Below are 18,259 nucleotides of genomic sequence, written 5' to 3'. Positions count from 1 at the left end.
CCCATTAGGGAGCCACCCCAAGCTGGCTATATTGCCTAATTGAGGCGGGCACCACCTTTCCCTTCGCAAGGCCTCCGAGACTACAGCCGTCAGTGGCGACCCTGAGCATGTATTGCTAGGCACGCACGCAAGAGAGGCAAGTGAGGACAGGTGTGGACTGACTGGTCGAACTGGTCATGGAGGCAGACAATCGACTCCCATCATGTCCGGATACGGCCAAGACTCGTGAGCATGCGCGCCACCAAACATGGCAGCCATGCAATAGAAGCGCGCCTATGCAAGATCTGCTCGTCGGACCGCTTCTGCCGGCGCCACACGATTGGCACAATGTGGCGGTACAGCACGGGGGACCGTCATCGGATGGAATAGACGCACTCCCAGTGCGTCTGATCGCCCCTATCCTCCCAAACGCCAACTGCATGGGACCTGGTCCAGCTTGATAGCCGCCAGTCTCTCGCGTTTGTCCTCTGTCTACTGTCTACTGTCTACTGTCTGCTGTCTGCTGTCTGCTGTCTGCTGTCTGCTGTCTGCTGTCTGCTGTCTGCTGTCTGCTGTCTGCTGTTCATGTTCATGTTCATGTTAGTTCCTTCATTCTCTGCCCAGCTACAGCAGCAGCAAGGAAGTGCTTCCATGACATGATATTAGCCTCATTAACAAGCCATCTGCGTCTTACCAGCCCGGCGAGACTGGCGGGATCTAGCGGGAGCTCAGATTGACAATCTGCTGCCGCGCCAAGCTGTTGCAACTTGTGCCTCTCTGCTCCCGGCGTGGGTCCAATGTCCTATTTACAGCATAATTGGACGCTCACCGTGGAATCATGGACTGGAACCGGGACTGCACCGGTTGGCTAAGCTTCTATGCAGCGAACTAGCCCACACGGCCTCCATTGAGCTTGCAACTCTCTCCATAGCTCCCGGCGCATCTCTTCGGTCCGCTTGTCCGTCGAGGTCCCTTTCCGTACCTTTGTAGACCTTACCAAGTGTGGGACGTTCTCTTCTGTGTCTTTAAAACCCCATTAAACCTCTCGAGCTGGACTCACCTTCTTAGTCGCCCTCCTTTCCCTTCCCCCATCAGCCTCTTCTTTCCCGGGTCCAAGGAGACGGGTCGGACCACTCAGGAGCCACCCAACAAGTGCAGCCGCTCTTCTTTGCCCAACCACCACACCCAGCCTGACCGGCAAACAGTCAACATGGGAATTCTCGACAAGAAGCCTCAGGCCGAGGCGTACGAAGCTGCCACGGCCGAGGCGCCTCAGTTTGAGCATGTTGAGTGGAGGAAAGACCCTGGCCTCCGCAAGCTGTACTTCTATTGTGTTATTCTCTGCGTCGCCTCTGCCACCACCGGATACGATGGGTAAGTGGCTGGTCAAGCTTGTAATTGCTTCTATTGTCGGGGCTCTGCTAACCCGCCTCTTCTCTTTCTTTCCCTCGTGACAGCATGTTCTTCAACAGTGTGCAGAACTTTGAAGTGTGGAAAGACTTCTTCGGACATCCAGAGGGATCGACGCTGGGTCTCCTCGGTGCCCTTTACCAGATTGGTAGCTTGGTTTCTATCCCGTTGGTGTAAGTGCCAAATTGAATCTGACAGAGACATGTCTCGAGGCTCACGCGTGACTGCTATAGTCCACTCTTCACCGACAACGTTGGCCGCAAGATCCCCATCGCCATTGGCTGCGTTATCATGATTATCGGCTCGATCCTACAAGGAAGTTGCCAGAACATTGGCAGTACGTTTACATTGGTATTGCGGCCTGTGTGCTCAGAGGTCCTGGTTGGCTGATGATTCTTTGTTCGCAGCGTTTATGGGTGGCCGTGTCCTTCTAGGCTTCGGAAACAGTCTGGCTCAGATTGCGTCTCCCATGCTTCTTACCGAACTGTGCCACCCCCAGCACCGTGGACGTCTCACCACGGTCTACAACTGCCTGTGGAATGTCGGCGCCCTGTGTAAGTTGTTCTTGACTCCCATAGCATAGGAACAGCGGATGGTGTGACAGTTTGTGGCTAACGAGGAACAGTGGTTGCTTGGATCTCGTTTGGTACCGCCTATACCAAGAACGAGTGGTCGTGGCGTATTCCGGCTCTGCTGCAGGCCCTTCCCTCGGTGATCCAGCTCGTCTTCATCTACTGGGTACCCGAGTCACCCAGATACCTAATGGCCAAGGACAAGCACGACAAGGCGTTGGAGATCCTCGCCAAGTACCACGCCAACGGGAACAAAAACCACCCCACTGTGCTTTTTGAGTACCGCGAGATCAAGGAAACGATCCGTTTGGAAATGGAAGTCAAGACAAACAGCAGCTACGCCGACTTCTTCCGGACCAAAGGCAACCGTTACCGCTTCGTGGTCCTCTTGTCTCTCGGCATCTTCAGCCAGTGGTCTGGCAATGCCATCATCTCCAACTATTCCAATCTGCTGTACACGACGGCCGGAGTCACGGACGAGACGGCCAAGCTTGGTCTCTCTGCTGGTCAGACCGGGCTATCCCTCATTGTCTCGCTCACCATGGCTCTGCTGGTTGACAAGGTCGGGCGTCGGCCCATGTTCCTCGCCGCCACGGGTGGCATGTTCGTGACATTCGTGCTTTGGACGCTGACTTCGGGCCTGCACGACGAGTACAACTCGCCCGGCGCCGGCCAGGCCATGATCTTCTTCATCTGGGTTTTCCAAATCTGCTACTCGCTCGCGTGGTCCGGTCTTCTTGTCGGCTATGCCATCGAGATCTTGCCGTACAAGCTGCGCGCTAAGGGTCTCATGATTATGAACGTCTCGGTGCAGTCGGCGCTCACGCTGAACACGTACGCAAACCCGCTCGCGTTCCAGTACTTTGATGGACACAGCTGGAAGTTCTACCTCATCTATACGGTGAGTATTTCATCCTCAAATCGTGTGACGTTACGCATGGTTGCTGAATTTTATCTCTACAGTGCTGGATCTTCCTCGAACTCGTCTTTGTCTACTTCATGTACGTCGAGACAAAGGGCCCTACGCTCGAAGAGCTTGCCAAAGTCATCGACGGCGACGAGGCCGAGGTTGCCCACGTGGATATCCACCAGGTCGAGAAGGAGGCGCAGATCAACGAGGAGAGGGTTGCCTAGGCCAAGGCCAACAAACAACCCGCGTGTTTTCCTGTCAAGCAGGCTCGTGTTCTGTGCTACTCTCATTTCGCGTGCAGTGTCTGTTAGACCAGGCTGGCAGTTGGATTTTAGTTTTTGCTAGGCGAGGCGACCAGTCCGGTGTTTGTTTGGGACAGCTAGTATGGAGGGCTAGCAACAGCCGCCCAAGTTTCTAGCGTACCCGGCCGCCGGGAACTGGTGAATGGACCTCCATCCCGTGCCCGCGGGTCTCGAACCTCGCTCCACTCCCGCGGGAGAGGTATATTTGCCTCGGTAAACGTTATGAAGATGAAAACTTGGCTGCTGCGGAACTTGCTAAGCGGGACGCATATAGCACTCGCGCTATGGACTATTATAATATATCTAATAATTAAAAGAAATAAATACCCCTGGAAATTCTCATAGCTTGGGATCCCGTTACGTCTTGCTTGTGTTAACGTCGCTAAGCTTAAATTTAGCCAGAGTAGTGGTGTGGTGTGTTGATATATGTTTCCCGTCTACTCGCTTCCACGTTCATCCAAAGTCCTGGGCCAGTGTACCGTCGTCTTCTAACCGAGTTTATTCTTCTTCTCTCCCCTCGTTACCGTTGCCGGCTGCCGGCGCGCACACCGGCCGGACGCCCCCACCCCTAAACTGCACACACATGCCACCTACTAGATACGCATCCCGCCGCATGGGCTGATTCATTACGTCTTATCTTGTCTTGCTTAACTCGGTGATTGACGCGTTTAGGTATGGCGCGTCCCAAGATATCTAGACCTAGCAGACGGTGACAATAGAGACTAGCGAGAGAATGCACACTTACATGCGTGTGTAGTCTGTGGTGTGCACGGCAATATCGAAAAAAAAACGCACCTACTTAGGTACCTGAGCTATTGGCCTTGCTCAAGTGGCGAATCCAGCTTCGGTCTTGTTCTGCGAGGATGGGCAGATCATAACTACCTACATATACGTACATATATTAAAGTGTTCTGGACTGAGTCCGCTATAACGCTCTCTGGGTGGATCTTAGGTAGTTCGGCCGCGGTCTAAGTATACTGGAATATTGTAGTACATATGAGCAGATCTCTGAACGCAGCGGCTCAACTGGGTGTCATGCACAGGTTTGGTGGAACTGTGTACGAGGAAACAACTCGCTGTTTGACATTTGGTTGGCCAAACTTTGGGTTTGAAGAGACTATTCATGAAGATATTGTAGTAGAGACTGTCTAGCCAATGTAAGGCTGACAGAGAGGTAGAAAACACCACATAACGCTTATACTGGCTTCAACTGAGAACCGAGGAGTCTTAGTCTTGGGACAGGAAATAAGGAGGAAAGGAAGATTATCTACCACAACTACCGCAAAGCTGCATGCAAGTCAATCGAGACGACCTTGGCAGGCAGGTACCACAAGCACCAGCCATGCCACGAACTCTTGGCACATACCTGCTCCCGCCCCCTTCGTCCCACTCATGTATGTACAGTCTATATCGGCCTGTCTCTCGGCTGTTGTTCCGAGGAAACATAAAACCCCCGAACAGGAAGAGATGAATGAGACTGTTTTACGGGAGAAGAGGGGAATAGAGAAAAAAGTCCTCAAAGCGAGACTCTCATGCCCCCCTCCTACATACAGAAGCAGATACACAACCCACAAATACAAACAATCACATGTTTTGGACATGCACAGGTAGACAGGTGCTTAAGCATATACAATCCCACATCTAACCCACCCGAAACGGACAGGCAGGCGGGCGGGCGGGCGGCACAACGGAGAGAAAAGGACTCACGCGCGGCCTGCCACCTTAGTTTCTCTTGGCTGCCTTTGCTTGCTCTTGGCACACCGCGCCGCGCCGCGCCGTGGTTTCTACGGTACGGTACAGCACGAGTGGATTCCGGTTTAGGGGGGGAAAGCCCGTCCACGGGCCGACTTCATATCACATCATGTCATGTCATGTCATGCCGTCCGCACGGTACAGGAAGTTACGGCACGGCAGCGCTGGCGATCGATCGATGGGTAGGAAAGGAAGAATATCATACAGTATATCGACATCAGGAAGTCCTCCGTACATCGGAGAGAGCTTTGCACCGGGCAAGCCGCATGCATACTTGTGAGAGCAACGACCCCCTTTTTCTCGCCACATATACTGAAATCGCAGAGAGGAGAAGAGCATATGAAAGAAAAGAGCGAGTGAAAAGCATGCCCGACTACGGTGTCGTTAGACTTCGTAACCGCTAGAGAAGGCTTCTCGTCTTCTCGCCCGCGGCACGTTGCCGCGGTCTACCCGGGGTTATAAAAACACATTTACCTAAAGCTACACCTGGAGCCCTAGAAATCCTTTTCGTGAGCGTTTCTCTCGTCGGCAGTGCTGCCTGCTTCGAAGTCGAACCGACTCGCGGCATTCGGTTCGGTCTCCGAGAAAGAAAACTAGCGTCGTGTCATTTGGGGGCTGCCTCGTAAACTCTCTCTCCCTGTGCTCTAGATACGGAATCTCGCTATGTATTAACGCCGGGACTGTCTCTAAGCATCACAGCGACCTTGGCAGGGGTTGCGTGAGCTACAACAGCCGCGGAACATGTAAATACATACAGCACAGGATGCCTCGAGGAGGTGTGGTGACGAGGCCGTCGCGGATGTTATGATGAATAAACCAAACTCCTATTTTATAGAGCGAATGCCGAGAGCTGATTAGGACTTGGCCTCCGACGTAGGTTGTTTGGTGGGCGGGCGGGACGGCGCGGCATCCTTCGCGCCCTCGGCTTGCAGCATTGGCGTTCGACACGGCGTTAGGGTCCGGGATTAAGACCACCTAGTGCCACACGGCATCCCCATGGCTGGGCTGCCATCCCTGTGAACTCCGGGCTTCTGGCCGCGAATAGCTTCATCGAGGTCTTAATGAGTTAATCTTGTCCAGACTAGGGGGGGGGTCTTTATGGGAGGTAGATAAAAAGGAAGCGCTTGGTTCCTGAACAGGTGACGATACTGGACACGAGTTTGAAGTAGGTGCTTCCCCTGTTGTTTGTCTCTACTGAAGGAAAAAGGGAAAAAAAGGAAAAAAAAAGGAAAAAGGGAAACGCGCATACTGGCACAAAATGGCAGCCTCATCGTACAGTGTCCAGCAGTACCTGCTCGACAGGGCCAACATCCACGACATCGTCACCAAACTCGTGCGTAGACACACACACACATACACCCTCTCTCGAGTACAGCAACAGCTAACCAACCCCCTTTAGTTCGTTCTCCTCTAGGGCTTCTACTAAGACCTCTAGAACTTCGCCAGGCTCGCTAGCGAAGTGTACGCGGCCGAGGCGCTGATCGACTGCACGTCGGTGCTGGGCGGCGAGCCCGAGACGGTGTCGACGGCGGAGTGGATCGCCGCCGTGCTTGCGCTGACGTTTGACGCGTACGCGTCGACGCAATATCTGCAGACGTGAGTTTTATTGTCTTTTCAGTCCTTTACCTAGGAACCTCTTTGCTGATAGGTCCCCCTCCCCCCTTCCCCCTTTTTTTTTACAGGGCCCTGCTCATCAACCTCGCGAAGCCCGGTCCGGGGCGCCCGGCACCGCGATTATTGACGGCCAGGCGGTTGGGACGCTGGTGACAAAAGCCAGCGACGCGTCGCCATCGTCAATCACGAAGAATGCCGTGAGTATCATCTGTCACCTGCCCAAGACACCCGGGTCCCTTTTCCATAATACCCCCTGGTTCCCCCTTTGTCTCCCCCACCCACCACCCCCTTTTCCATCATGTTTCCCTCTCCCCCTTTTCCATCTCTGCGCACACTCTCACACACACTCACTCACTCGCTCTGATTTGCCACCGAAACAGGGGCTCCTCCAAGTCAAACTCGGCCGCGACGTGGGGCTCGAGGAGAAGGGCGACAACCCCTGGCGCATCACCAAGGTCAAGCTCGTCAAGAGGTGGGGACAGACCGAGCTGCACGCCAATTAAGGACTCGGACGAGAACAGGACATCTGGTAGGGCTATTCTTTATTTACGTGGAATAGTCGCCAGTAGATCGCGTATATTCACGTCATCATGTCGGTCAGTCGGTGCGCTATATACATACGCCTTGCATGGAGAAAGCCACAAAAGAAGCCAGTTATCACCTCTATACATACCAAGTATGAGCAAATGTGAAGGGTGATACGTTGTTGTGAGAGACGCATGATGTAAAACAAAACAATAGATAAAACACTTGGTAGGGGTCCTTGTGTAAAGGAAACAAGATCGTGAAAAGGAGCCATTCACCCGTTCCATTTTGCCCGATATACTAGCAATGATGCAACCCCTTACCAGCCACGACACCCAGGACTTTCCAGACACTGTATTAAAAAACAGTCACATTCTTCTCTCCTACTTAAATGACGACTGTCCTTCTTCCTCCCCAGCTGTGCCTCCCGATCTCCCGCTCACCCGTAGACTCTCCTCGAGTGCGCGCTTGAAATCTTCATCGTCGTCTTCTCCGCTCTCCACTTCCTGGACAGCGTCAACGCCCTTACCCTTTCCGTGGTCCTTATCTCTCGACTTCAGCTTGTACTCTTCTTCCGCAAGACTTTGCCGCTTCACGTAGTCGAGCACGGTCCGCTCTTCGTCTAGCTGGCGAGCGCGCAGCGCGTGCTCCTTTTCTGACTCTTCTAGGGCACGGCGCAATTGCTCGGTTTCGTCGTCGCCGCTGTTCTCGTGGCTACCTCTAATAGAGGGGGTAGAGATTTGTGCAGGCGATGCCAGTTTTGACGCATCCATGGCCTTTCGCAACTCTATATCCTCTCCATCTCCATGTCCTTCTACCCCCTTTCCGTTCCCTTCACTGAAAGACTCTGTATGGCGGCCATGCTGCTGTTGCTGCAAGAGGCTCTGGCGCACCGCTTCTTCCACTAGGGCCTGATATTCCTCGTCCGAAATACCATCGACTGCCAGTTCTTGATCATATGCTGGCAGAGCCCCCTTCTCAGAAGGGAATATCCCCTCGCCTGGAGTGCTCGTTTGCTCTGCCATGTGACGCATTTCATTGACACTGGCGCGGATGGCAGCCTCAATCTGCGCATCTTCGTCCTGGTCTCCGCAGGACGTCTGCTGCACCGAGGCACGGATGGCGTGCTCAAACTCTTCGTCTTCTTCAGGAGTGTGGCTGGTATTTCCAGTAGCGTTGGCTGCCGCGGCCGTTGTGGGACCAAACGGCTGGTCCGTCACTGACGCTTCTGTCCCGCCCTGAAACCTCTTAAAAGAGTCTTTATGGGCTTGTAGCTTCTTCCAACCATCAAATGACGAAAGACGGGGAGGGTTTATGGTGCTGCTTGCGCCACCTTCCTGCCGCTGCTTGGCGGCTGCGTTTTCTTTTTGCTTGAGCTGCTCAAGGCCATGAAGGTCGTCCTTGTGTGTCTGCCACCGAAGGATTATGTCTCTCTGTTCCTCAGCAGTGGAGGCCACGAGGCTGTCCTTACCCTGCAGCACGCGGGAAGTGATAATGTAGTTGGCATTACTCTTGATGAACATGCTGCGGACCTCGGCGTGGACGCCCTGCATGGTGTAGGCGGGGATTGACCAGACGGCTGCCGCGGGCTTGAATACCAATCCACCGATACCCTTTCCAAAGCCCTTGAGGAAGCCCCTAGCGCCGTCTTTCTCTGCACCCTTGAGCGGCTGGGTCACAAGCCCAGACACGCCATCGAAGAAGCCGAGCCCGAATTCTTTGCCAGCAACCTTGAGCCCGCTCGCAAAGTCTGTGACTTTTTCTGTCGGGCGGATCGTCTCATCGCCGTATAACCGGGGCGCGTTGCGAAAGCCACGAGCCAGGCCCATGCATAGATTCATTGGCATCTTCATGCTCGTGTCGACTATGCGGCCGACGCCTTTTCCTGCATCAATGGCGCTGTCCATATTGAAAGGTTTTGCAGATGGGCTTGGGGTAGATTGGGGGCCGGGGCGATTATTTTGGTTACCGGACGAACTTCGAGCCGCGTTTCTGAAAGGGTTGTTAGATGATGTCGACGTCTGACTAGCGGCCGTCGATGAACGAGACAGATCTTCTGAGGAAAGTGAGGATTGCCCTTTTTTTGCTCCAGGGGCTGTCACCGACAGCTCATCTCCGGTTAGTGCCACTCCCTCACCCGCTTTACCAAGAGGCGTAACGACTTCTAGAGCGCCTGCCTTGGCCTTGTCCTTTTTCCCGTCAGAGCCTTTGAATATCTCGCGGGGGAAATCCGTCACAGCCATGGTTAACGAACCGAGGTCACCCACTAGAGCCGATGTGACAGCTGAGATGGGATCCCAAGGTTGGTCTTCCGTGTTGTGTTCCTTGGAGCGGTACCTAATACGTTCGTTAACATCGAGTCTCGAACTCTGCCAACAGGACCTGGAACTTGACTCACAGCTTTAGGTCTGAGTATTTCAGATATCCCTTCTTTACTAGCACCTCGCCCGCTAATGTGCTTAGCTTGAGCTGCGTTCTCCTCACCCGCCAAGCGGCGGCGCGGCTGGGAGCCAGGGTGCACCTCAAGTTATCTGTGTCCAGAAACTCGTGGAAGCTCTTGCCACCTACGTCGGCGCCCTTTTCCTCGCAGATTTTGGCGCCCAGCTCGCGAGCTAGCGCTTGTGTCTCTGGTTTTAAAGCCTCCGAGATGGCGGCGGCCAGGTTCTCAGCCGTCAGTTTCTTGTATGGAATAGGGTCTGGACCAGCACCGGCCTTTGCTATCATGGAGCCCCAAAACGGCTGGTCTCCAAAGAAGGGCACCACAACCGTGGGCTTTCCCATCTTAATTCCTGCAGCGCTTGTTCCAGCACCACCGTGGTGAACAACAGCCGAGACATGCTGAAAGAGCCAATCGTGAGGACAGTTACCAAGCATGAACACGCCTTCGGGCATGCCGACTGCATCGGTACCTAGCCCGCCCCAGCCCTTGGACACCAACGCTCTTACGCCCGTCTTAGCAACGGCGCCAAATATGGTCCGGGTGAGAGTATTGGGGTCGTCTACGACGATTGACCCAAATCCGATGTAGACAGGAGGCGGCCCTGCCGCGAGAAACATGGCGAGATCTGGCTCTGGTATGTATGAGGATGCTAGGTTGAGAAAGTAAAAGCCTGAAATGGTAATCTCTGAGGCCCAGTCCGCCGGCTTCGGTATCAGAGCAGGAGACCAGCAGTACGTCGTTGGTACCCGCAACCGATTCAGCAGTCCCGGCGCCCAGATCATCGACAGGGGGTCGAGGCCGAGAACGCGAGATCTGAAGCGATTTATCACGTCCCCGAGGCCTTGCCAAGTCATCATATCTACGAGGGTGTAAGAGAGGTAGTTAGCCATAATAGTGTCCGTATTCGTAGATTCGATGTTAGCGAGGGGGTGTGGAAACGATCTTGTAGGTGACCAAGGCATCCTAGAAAATCGTGTCAGCCTAGTCCAAGACCGATGGTTTGTTTACCCCGGAGAAATAAACTTGGGCTCTGGGGCGAGAGAAAAGAACATACGTAAAGGTCATATGCAAAGGAATACCCAGCTTCTCAGCGACGTGAATATGGGCGAAGCTCGGAGGGTTAGCTATGATAGCGTCTGCCACAAAGGGCTTATCGCACGGGTTTCCCGGCAGGATGTAGCGGTCGTCGACGGGCTCGTTCGAGCGATGCTGTGGCGGCGGGGGTCCCAAGCCGTTGCCAGCTTCGATACAGGAGCGCCAGCAGCCCATGAGGATCTGCTCAATGCCTTCGCGGCGCTTCTTGATCTCACCACCCTTGAAGGCATCAATCCCCGGCATCAGGCCGGGGTTCTTGACCATGAAGGCCATGAGCTCGGCCGGGTCTCCGCCGATGCTGAAGAACTCGAGCCCGTTCTCCTCGACAAACTTCTGGAAGGTCGGGTGCGTGGCCAGGCGGACGCGGTGGCCATATGTGTCGCGCAGGACCTGGCCTAGTGCCACGAACGGCTGTACGTCGCCGCGGGAGCCAACGATCTGGATGACAACATTAAGGGGAGGCGGGGGCACTTGGCCTGGCTCCCCGCCGAGACTGGCGGGTATATACGGAGGCGGTAGAGGCCCCGACGGGAGCGACGGTGCCGTCTGCAAGTCCAGCACCTGTTTCCGCAGGGCGGGCGCAAGCAGCTCCGACAGGCGGCGGTTCTTTTGGTTGATGTTGATATTAACACGGCCATCGTCTTTGGAGAAGATTGCACGTTTCACCGATCAGCAAACGTCCATGAGCAGAACGGGCAGTCCTGCCAGGCCAGACCAGGCCAAGCCACCTCTGCCCCAAACAAACAAGAAGGGATTCATTTTAGCCCACCCGTAACAGCAGCGCCGGCCTCAAAGCCAGCCTGAGAGAGCTGGATCTGGTCGAAATGGTCGCCGTACGGCGGGGGCGGCTCGTCTTGATCGGCCATGGGCGTTAGTGTTGTTGTTTGAGAGGGACCTCCCTTCCCCATATATGTTCCTGAGCTAGCCATGGCGGTATGCAGTCTCAAGTTTGTGAATGCAAAGGGCGAAAGCAGATGCGGTAGCCGCAAAAGCAGCAAGCCGTGTCTTGTGAGGGAGCCCTCGAAGCGTTGTGGAGCAGGTACTGTACTGTACCAGGTTTGCAAGGAAGATCAGGCTTGAGCTGGGAAGGAGCTTTCCCCTCTTTCTACACGCGCTCTCAATTGCTAGAGAGGACGGGAAGATATTTGAAGGCAGTATGTAGGAAGGTGCGTGGTGGGGAGCACCGTAGTTGCAGGCAGGCGCAGTCAACGAACGACAGGAGTGACGTCGACACCGAATGGAGGGGTCAACTGAAGCTTCACTCCGTTACACAACAAATGCCCCGAATTCTTGAAACAATTCAACAAATATTCGGATCGGATTTGAGTGCGAGAAAAGAATAGGAGAAAAGATGCGAACTATTTACAGGACACCAAATCATAGGTTGGCTCTCTATATATCATGACAGTCGAGTCGAGGCGACGATGGATACTGGGATGTTGTCTCCACCATCAGAGTTTCTCTTGGCGACCCCACGAGCGATGACGCAGCATGGAGGCGCGGTCCTCCCCCTAGATTAATGCCAACATTATTTTCATGCAGGCCCATCAGCTACTGTACCCCCGTTCACACACAAGCAGCCCGAACTTGTTCGCTTCGGGTCGTGCCGAATAGCGTTAGAGGTCTAGTATATAAAATCCGTGAGAAGCTCGAGGCTAATTGGCACCCAAAGGCAACACCCGTTACCGATCGTATGACAACCTACCAAAAGTTCCCTTAATCCTCTCCCATTACCAACCCCAAAGCAAAAAGGTATAACAACAATGAACAAAATGCACGGTATTTTAGGGAAGAAAGCGTTGCGCTCATCACACGTCGCGTCTTATCAGTCATCCAACCACCCACTCATCACTTCTTCTCGACCGGTCCACTGCCGCCCGTCGTGGGCAAGCCCAAGAAGATCTTGAAGTAGTCCTGCGGCGGTTTGTCAGTCGCCCTTCAGCCAACAACACCAGAATGCCAAGCAATCGGAAAAGAAAACCCACATAAATCATCCACTGCATGCCCGTCAAGGAACCAATCATGACGATACGGACTGGCAGCCCGTTCCAGAGGCCCCGGAAGCCAATCTCGCTGTATATCCTCGAGAGGACAGCGCCAAAGGCCTCGCCGGCCTTGCGGTTCGCGTTGAGCTTGCTGACCATGACGTCGGCGGGGTGCGACACGATGGCGCAGAGGATGCCGGCCATGTAGCCGCCGGCGAACGAGACGCCCGTCTGCGCCGCCTTGCTGTAGTCGTTCTTGCTTCCCGGGAGCCGCGCGTAGATCATCTCAACGATGGTCTCAAACGACGCAAACTTCATCATGGTGTACGGGATCTGCCGCGCCCACAGCGGGTAGAGGCCCTTGTACAGGCCCGCCAGCCCTTCCTTGGCCGTGATCTGGCTGATGCCGTCCATAGTGCCCTTGTACGGCGACGGGATCGCGCCCTGCATGCGCACCTTGACCGCCTCGAACGGGCAGAGCGCGAGATCGGCGAGGAACTCGGCCGACGCCGACGCCCCGAGGTACAGCGCCGTCCGGTGCTTGTGCGCCGCCTCGGGCCCAGCCAGGTCCGCGTACGTCTTCTTGAAGTATTCATACCATCCGTACTTGAATGCGCCCTGGAATGAATAGCCAACAAAGGTCGGCCCCCAGCCAGTGAAGATGCCCCGGACACCCTCGGTCCGGTAGATGTGGCCCCAGGCCTGGAAGTTGCCCGAATAGAGCTTCGAGTCGATCTGGCGCCGGGTCTTGACGAGATCCAGCGGTGTCATTGACGTGTGTGTTGGGCCCTGGGGCCAGTCAGTTTTTGCTTCAAGGGTTGCTCGCTCAGGACAAGATACTTACACAGGCCAACAGGCCACCCAGTGTGCAGGCAGCATAGTACTTTCCCGAATAGAGCTCGATATTTCCAGTCTTGGACTGCGCTTTTTGGCTGGCCAGCTCGAACTCCTTGGCGGCTTCGGCACTGAGCTTCTTAGCCTTGCCCTTAGTGTCGTCAACGACCGAGTAAGCGAGGTAGAGATCCGGGCGAGCTTGGCGCGGCGTTGGCCAATTGGTCTTGGGATTGCTCGTTTGCGGCCGGCCCAGCGAGTACGGACTAACAAAGCCCTGCTGCATGGCGCATAATGTTGGGTAGAGGGCCGACATGGTCGATGTGAGTGCCTGGAAATACGGCTCAGCAAAGGAATCTACACAGAAGCTATGTGAGTGAGAGCTCGCATTTGACAGTCTCTCTTATCCCAGCCCGGAAGGGTGGACAGCAGTAGCGGGGACCGCCCGAAGAAAAAATAGAGAAGAAAAAAGCCGTCGAATGACGTCGTTTGAATGAGTTGAGACTTAGTCTGAAGCCATAGCTTCATCGCGGCCCGCCTGCAACTCGCGAACTAAGGTAGGTGGACCCATTACAGCAGGCAAGCTTACCTTGTTTTTGGATTATATCTCTTTTCTATTAGGTTGTCACTTGTCAAATGTCAATTGACAATGGGAGGATATTTGCTTTCTTGTTGATACAATGTCAGAGCAGTGAATACGAAAAAGGTCAGGAAACGGAGGTATGGATTAGGTGGGATGTAGAATGAGGGAAGGGATCCCGAGCCTAGATAACTGCTGCCAAGGGAAACCCGAAAGGCCGAACAACCACTCGTCGTGCCTTAGTAAGGGCAAGGTCGCACGTTCAGCAACAACTGCATGCGCATATGTAACGCAGGTGGTGCGCCAGGTTTGGCCAGTCAGAGGATTTGGACGGGTCTGTACGAGTAGGTTTGCATGGAACTTGGAACCGACAGCCCCGGGAGACGTGGACCGGTGACGTCGGTTGGGGGGTCTCACAACGGCGTCTCTCTCTACCTTACCTGTCCGTAAAGATCGGCCTTTTCGCTCGCGTGCTCACAGGCAGCTTGTAGCTTTTTTGACAGCACAGAGTAGTAGCGCCTCGTAGACTTGCCCAGAGCTCTTTTGCTATTCAAGATCTTCCCAACTGATTCTGCGGCAGAAGGTATTCTCTAGTTCTTGAACCGAGTTGGTTCTGCGGGGATAGCAACATCCCGTTTGTTTCCTAGATTGCATGCAAGTGTTTCAGTGGAGACAACTCTACCCACCGCCCCTGTTACCTTAACCCCCACCTAACGACACGGCACCATGTGATTGGCCGTAGCCGGGTGAGCTCAGCAGGTTCTGTAATTGAGGTGAGGCGTGGTCAAGCCAACACCGAAGTAAATAACCTCAACTGCTTCCGGCAGCGACCAAACCATATCACCAACGGGAATCACCAAGAGCCCACGTCCAAAGATGGCAGACATAATGGCGCAGCCACCAGCACAGCTCCAGAACGGCGTACCACCGTCAGGGCAGCCATTCGTATCGAAATGGGCGTCGAGATATCGCGGGGTATGTTAAAAACCGCCGATCACCGGAAATAATGACTATCATTATCAGCTCCTCCAGCCAGCCTCGCACCACTATTCCGTTTAACCAGCCTAACTAACCCCATTTTTCTCCCAACCAGGCCACGGTAGAAGACCTCGACCCGCCGCCGGCGCTTTCGCTGACGCCGTCGGACTCGGTGTCGGTAGCGCTCATGTCGGCGTTTGAGCGCGACTACACACACCTCACCGTCGTCGACGGCGCGACGCGGGCACTGCTGGGGTACATTGCGATCCCGCAGCTGCAGGCGCAGCTCGAGGCGGGGCGGGTGCGGCCCGACGACGAGGTCGGGACGGCCATGCTGCGGTTCCGCCGCACGCGCGCCAACAAGTACCGCGTCATCACCATGGACACGCCGCTCGAGGAGCTCGAAGCCTTCTTCGCCGGCACCGCCACCGACGGCCAGCGGCAGGACTTTGCCGTCATCACTGACGACCGCCGCCGCTTCGTCCTCGGCGTTGCCACCGCCGCCGACCTCGAGGAGTTTGTCAAGCGTCGCCCTGCTTAGGGCCCGTGCCTATCTGGCTCTCTCTGCCCCAGGTGGAAATTCCAGACTCTCTATATTCTTGGTTGGTTGTTATGGACGCTAGGGGCGGGGTGCGTGAAGGGGCATGCTATTTTTGCGTATTATTCTTTATTATTTTGCGGTTTATGGTTTGTGGTGGGGGCTTTTCTAAATTTCACGGCTCCAGCGTATATCCTCATAACTCGGCGTTCAATATCTACTTTTGGGGGTTTTCCTCCCATGTTTCTGTTCTTTATTCCCCTCGACAGGCGGGTTGCGGTTTATCAAATTGGTTCAAGAGGGGGCATTCAACATGAAAAAAGGAGAGATACCATTGCACGGGACACTTCTAGGTCGGAATATTCAAGATGGTGGTGTCTCAAGACCTAAAGGGGTGTTCAAGAGAGCCGCGAAAGACACAGGTATGCCTAGATAGGTACCTAACAAATTAACAATAATTCGCGCAAGAAAATGCTGATCTGGATATATCCATGCAAATGCAACACACCGTGGCAACATCCGAGTTACGACTAATACATTCGTTCTCCTGTATGAGCTTGAAACGCCCTAAAATGGCTCGCTCACAGCCCCAATCCCAATTCCTCGCCAACCCTCACCCATTATGCGGGATCTACTCAAAGTAGTCGTAGACGAGCTTGAGCTCGGCGCGCTCGGTGCCCTTGGCAACAACAATGTTGCGGGCGTATTTCCGGACGCCCTCGACGAGCTTAAAACCCCAAATCTGGGTGGCGGTCCAGCCGTTGTCGACACTCTCGACGTGGCTGAGCACGTGCGACTCACCGCCGGGGCCCGTCTTCTCCTCATCACCCTCGAGCCAGCCCTCGGCGAGGAAGGCGTCGTCGATGTTGGGTAAGGCGATCCACTTGGACTGCCCGCGCACGGTGCCGAACAGCCAGTCCGTATGCTCGCGGAACGTGAAGTCGAGGCACCGCTTTTCCGTCGAGCCCTTGAGCCCCGCCGTGCCCGTCTGCTCGATCTCGATGTGCGTCACCGCGGCCTCGGTCGGCTCCGCTGGCGGCGACGGAGGGCCTGTGTACTGGTTCACCGATAGCGTGATGGTCGACGCCGCCACTATCTTGCGCGTCACCCACCCGATGTTTTGCAGAATGAGGCCCGGCTCGACAGAGGTAGACTCGGACTTGTTCTATTTTGGATTTAATGCTTGTCAGTTTTGAGTTTTTCTCTCTTTTTGAGGGGTTGAGTTGTTGTCTCTCTTAGAGTTGTGTCTGTGTCCGTGAAAAAAAGGACAAGAGCCATAATTCCGAGTCGCTTTGAACACAAGCATATACAGAAAACACCAACGTAATGTCCCGGCCCAGCCTCCGCCAGCAAAAAAACAACTAAAAAAAGTGCTCACCATGACCCATTTGCCGTTGAAGTCGCCAATCGTCTTGGACAGTGGGGCAGCCATGGCGGGCAACGAGCTAGAGGTGGCTTTTTTAGCGGGGTAAATTAAGGTAACGGCGTGGGTGGCGGGACGAAGGAGCGAGCCGTCGAGCAGTTTAGTTTGGTTGCTCTGTAAGGTTCAGGTTACAGTTGTTTTTGTTTGAAGGGAAATGAGTATGTACAAAAGTTTATTTTGCGGATGTTGAAAAGAGAATGCTAATGGGAAAGGGGGACGCAGGTCCTTCTTTATGTGCACATACCCCCCTCTCCCCTCCCCAAAGACAGATAGGTTGCATCCCAGTAAATGCGATGAGTGTTGCACCTCAATCCGACGCGCAGTGGCGCGCAGGCAGGGCAGGGCAAGCATGGTAGGCTGTGTGGGCGTATGGGCGGGCTGTCACTGTCACAAGAAGGGGGTGCTCGCGGTGCGTACCGAGGCAACTTCTGGCGGATCCAATTGCCTTACCTTGCTCTACCTTGGCGAGTAAAAGCAAGCCCGGTCGGTAGTCTTGGTACCGGAGTCTTGGGACCCGTATAGCTCCTCCAGTTGGGTAACGAGCGAAACCAGGATGGCGTCGAGTCCCGCCCGTTTGTATGCAGATCTAGTCTCCGAACCGGGGAAAGCTTCCTCTTCGGTTTCCCCCACACTCTCTCTTCAAACTTGGCCATCTATCACTATACCTTTGCGTCCAATACCTGCCTTGAATTTTCCAGCATGATGACTATAAAAATGGTAGACAATTAACTAAATCCTTCAATATGGCAATCGGCACGAATGCCGGCTCTATCGTGTAGCTAAAGCAAGTGGCCTGTCGGTTGCGTGATGATAGCTCCTTGAGCTGGCTTAACCTGGCCTGGAATCTAGTTCCGCGAGACAAGACGTGAATGTCGTCAATCCAACCCCACAACCTGGAAATTGCTGACAGGTACGAAGAACTCGCTGGATAAGGGGCCAGGTGATCGATGCGGGGTTCCATTCAACATTGGAAAGGCGCGTGCAAACGGCTGTTGCTCCGAGGCTTCGGCTTCCACGTGTAAGACGCCAGTTCCAGACTTTATACCAGGTTGAGCGGGTTCCCCAAACAAAACCCGCCACCTGATCTTTGCAAAGATCCCTTGGCAAACCCTTCAAGATCCGCCTGGCAAAGGGGTTGTTTCGTTTATTTGCTTCATAAATTCCCGGCTTGATATCCGTACACACATTACTGCCATCTGCGACCGACCTCTATGCTATGAAACCCGTGAACGCTAAAGCAGCATCTCAAAGCGGATATCCTAATTGTACAATACTTTCTCTTGTTTTCTCCTCCTTTCTCTCCCCTAAGGTGCTAAGGGTTCCGG

At 54.5% G+C, this 18,259-nt stretch overlaps 6 protein-coding genes across 6 annotated transcripts; 3 read left to right on the top strand and 3 right to left on the bottom strand.

Moving 5' to 3' along the window:
- Positions 1-1,189: 1,189 nt before the first annotated feature.
- B0T26DRAFT_670286 (general substrate transporter) lies at positions 1,190-3,095 on the top strand (the record flags this gene model as incomplete). Its single annotated transcript, XM_060439165.1, has 6 exons — positions 1,190-1,353; positions 1,437-1,562; positions 1,623-1,726; positions 1,797-1,943; positions 2,015-2,862; positions 2,925-3,095. The coding sequence occupies 6 exons, from the start codon at positions 1,190-1,192 to the stop codon at positions 3,093-3,095; spliced, it is 1,560 nt and encodes a 519-aa protein (XP_060302820.1).
- Positions 3,096-6,183: 3,088 nt separating this feature from the next.
- On the top strand, positions 6,184-7,042 carry B0T26DRAFT_745917 (uncharacterized protein; the record flags this gene model as incomplete). The annotated part of the gene is made up of 4 exons (XM_060444630.1): positions 6,184-6,258; positions 6,361-6,521; positions 6,703-6,736; positions 6,920-7,042. The coding sequence occupies 4 exons, from the start codon at positions 6,184-6,186 to the stop codon at positions 7,040-7,042; spliced, it is 393 nt and encodes a 130-aa protein (XP_060302819.1).
- A 405-nt stretch (positions 7,043-7,447) lies between these two features.
- B0T26DRAFT_635829 (uncharacterized protein) lies at positions 7,448-11,507 on the bottom strand (the record flags this gene model as incomplete). Its single annotated transcript, XM_060436763.1, has 4 exons — positions 7,448-9,401; positions 9,463-10,467; positions 10,559-11,240; positions 11,369-11,507. The coding sequence occupies 4 exons, from the start codon at positions 11,505-11,507 to the stop codon at positions 7,448-7,450; spliced, it is 3,780 nt and encodes a 1,259-aa protein (XP_060302818.1).
- A 940-nt stretch (positions 11,508-12,447) lies between these two features.
- On the bottom strand, positions 12,448-13,731 carry B0T26DRAFT_631958 (mitochondrial carrier domain-containing protein; the record flags this gene model as incomplete). The annotated part of the gene is made up of 3 exons (XM_060436403.1): positions 12,448-12,513; positions 12,585-13,373; positions 13,429-13,731. 3 exons carry the CDS (start codon positions 13,729-13,731, stop codon positions 12,448-12,450), a joined length of 1,158 nt encoding a protein of 385 aa, XP_060302817.1.
- Positions 13,732-14,871: 1,140 nt separating this feature from the next.
- Positions 14,872-15,514, top strand: B0T26DRAFT_635132 (uncharacterized protein; the record flags this gene model as incomplete). The annotated part of the gene is made up of 2 exons (XM_060436693.1): positions 14,872-14,970; positions 15,089-15,514. 2 exons carry the CDS (start codon positions 14,872-14,874, stop codon positions 15,512-15,514), a joined length of 525 nt encoding a protein of 174 aa, XP_060302816.1.
- A 628-nt stretch (positions 15,515-16,142) lies between these two features.
- Positions 16,143-16,943, bottom strand: B0T26DRAFT_632739 (uncharacterized protein; the record flags this gene model as incomplete). Its single annotated transcript, XM_060436473.1, has 2 exons — positions 16,143-16,676; positions 16,890-16,943. The coding sequence occupies 2 exons, from the start codon at positions 16,941-16,943 to the stop codon at positions 16,143-16,145; spliced, it is 588 nt and encodes a 195-aa protein (XP_060302815.1).
- Between the last annotated feature and the right edge of the window lie 1,316 nt (positions 16,944-18,259).

This window comes from Lasiosphaeria miniovina (genome assembly GCF_030549165.1).
Source record: "Lasiosphaeria miniovina strain SMH2392-1A chromosome Unknown B0T26scaffold_1, whole genome shotgun sequence".
In the NCBI taxonomy this organism is placed as follows: Eukaryota; Fungi; Ascomycota; class Sordariomycetes; order Sordariales; family Lasiosphaeriaceae; genus Lasiosphaeria; species Lasiosphaeria miniovina.
Note: the sequence above shows the minus strand (reverse complement) of the source record. Positions and strands in the feature narration are given on the sequence as shown.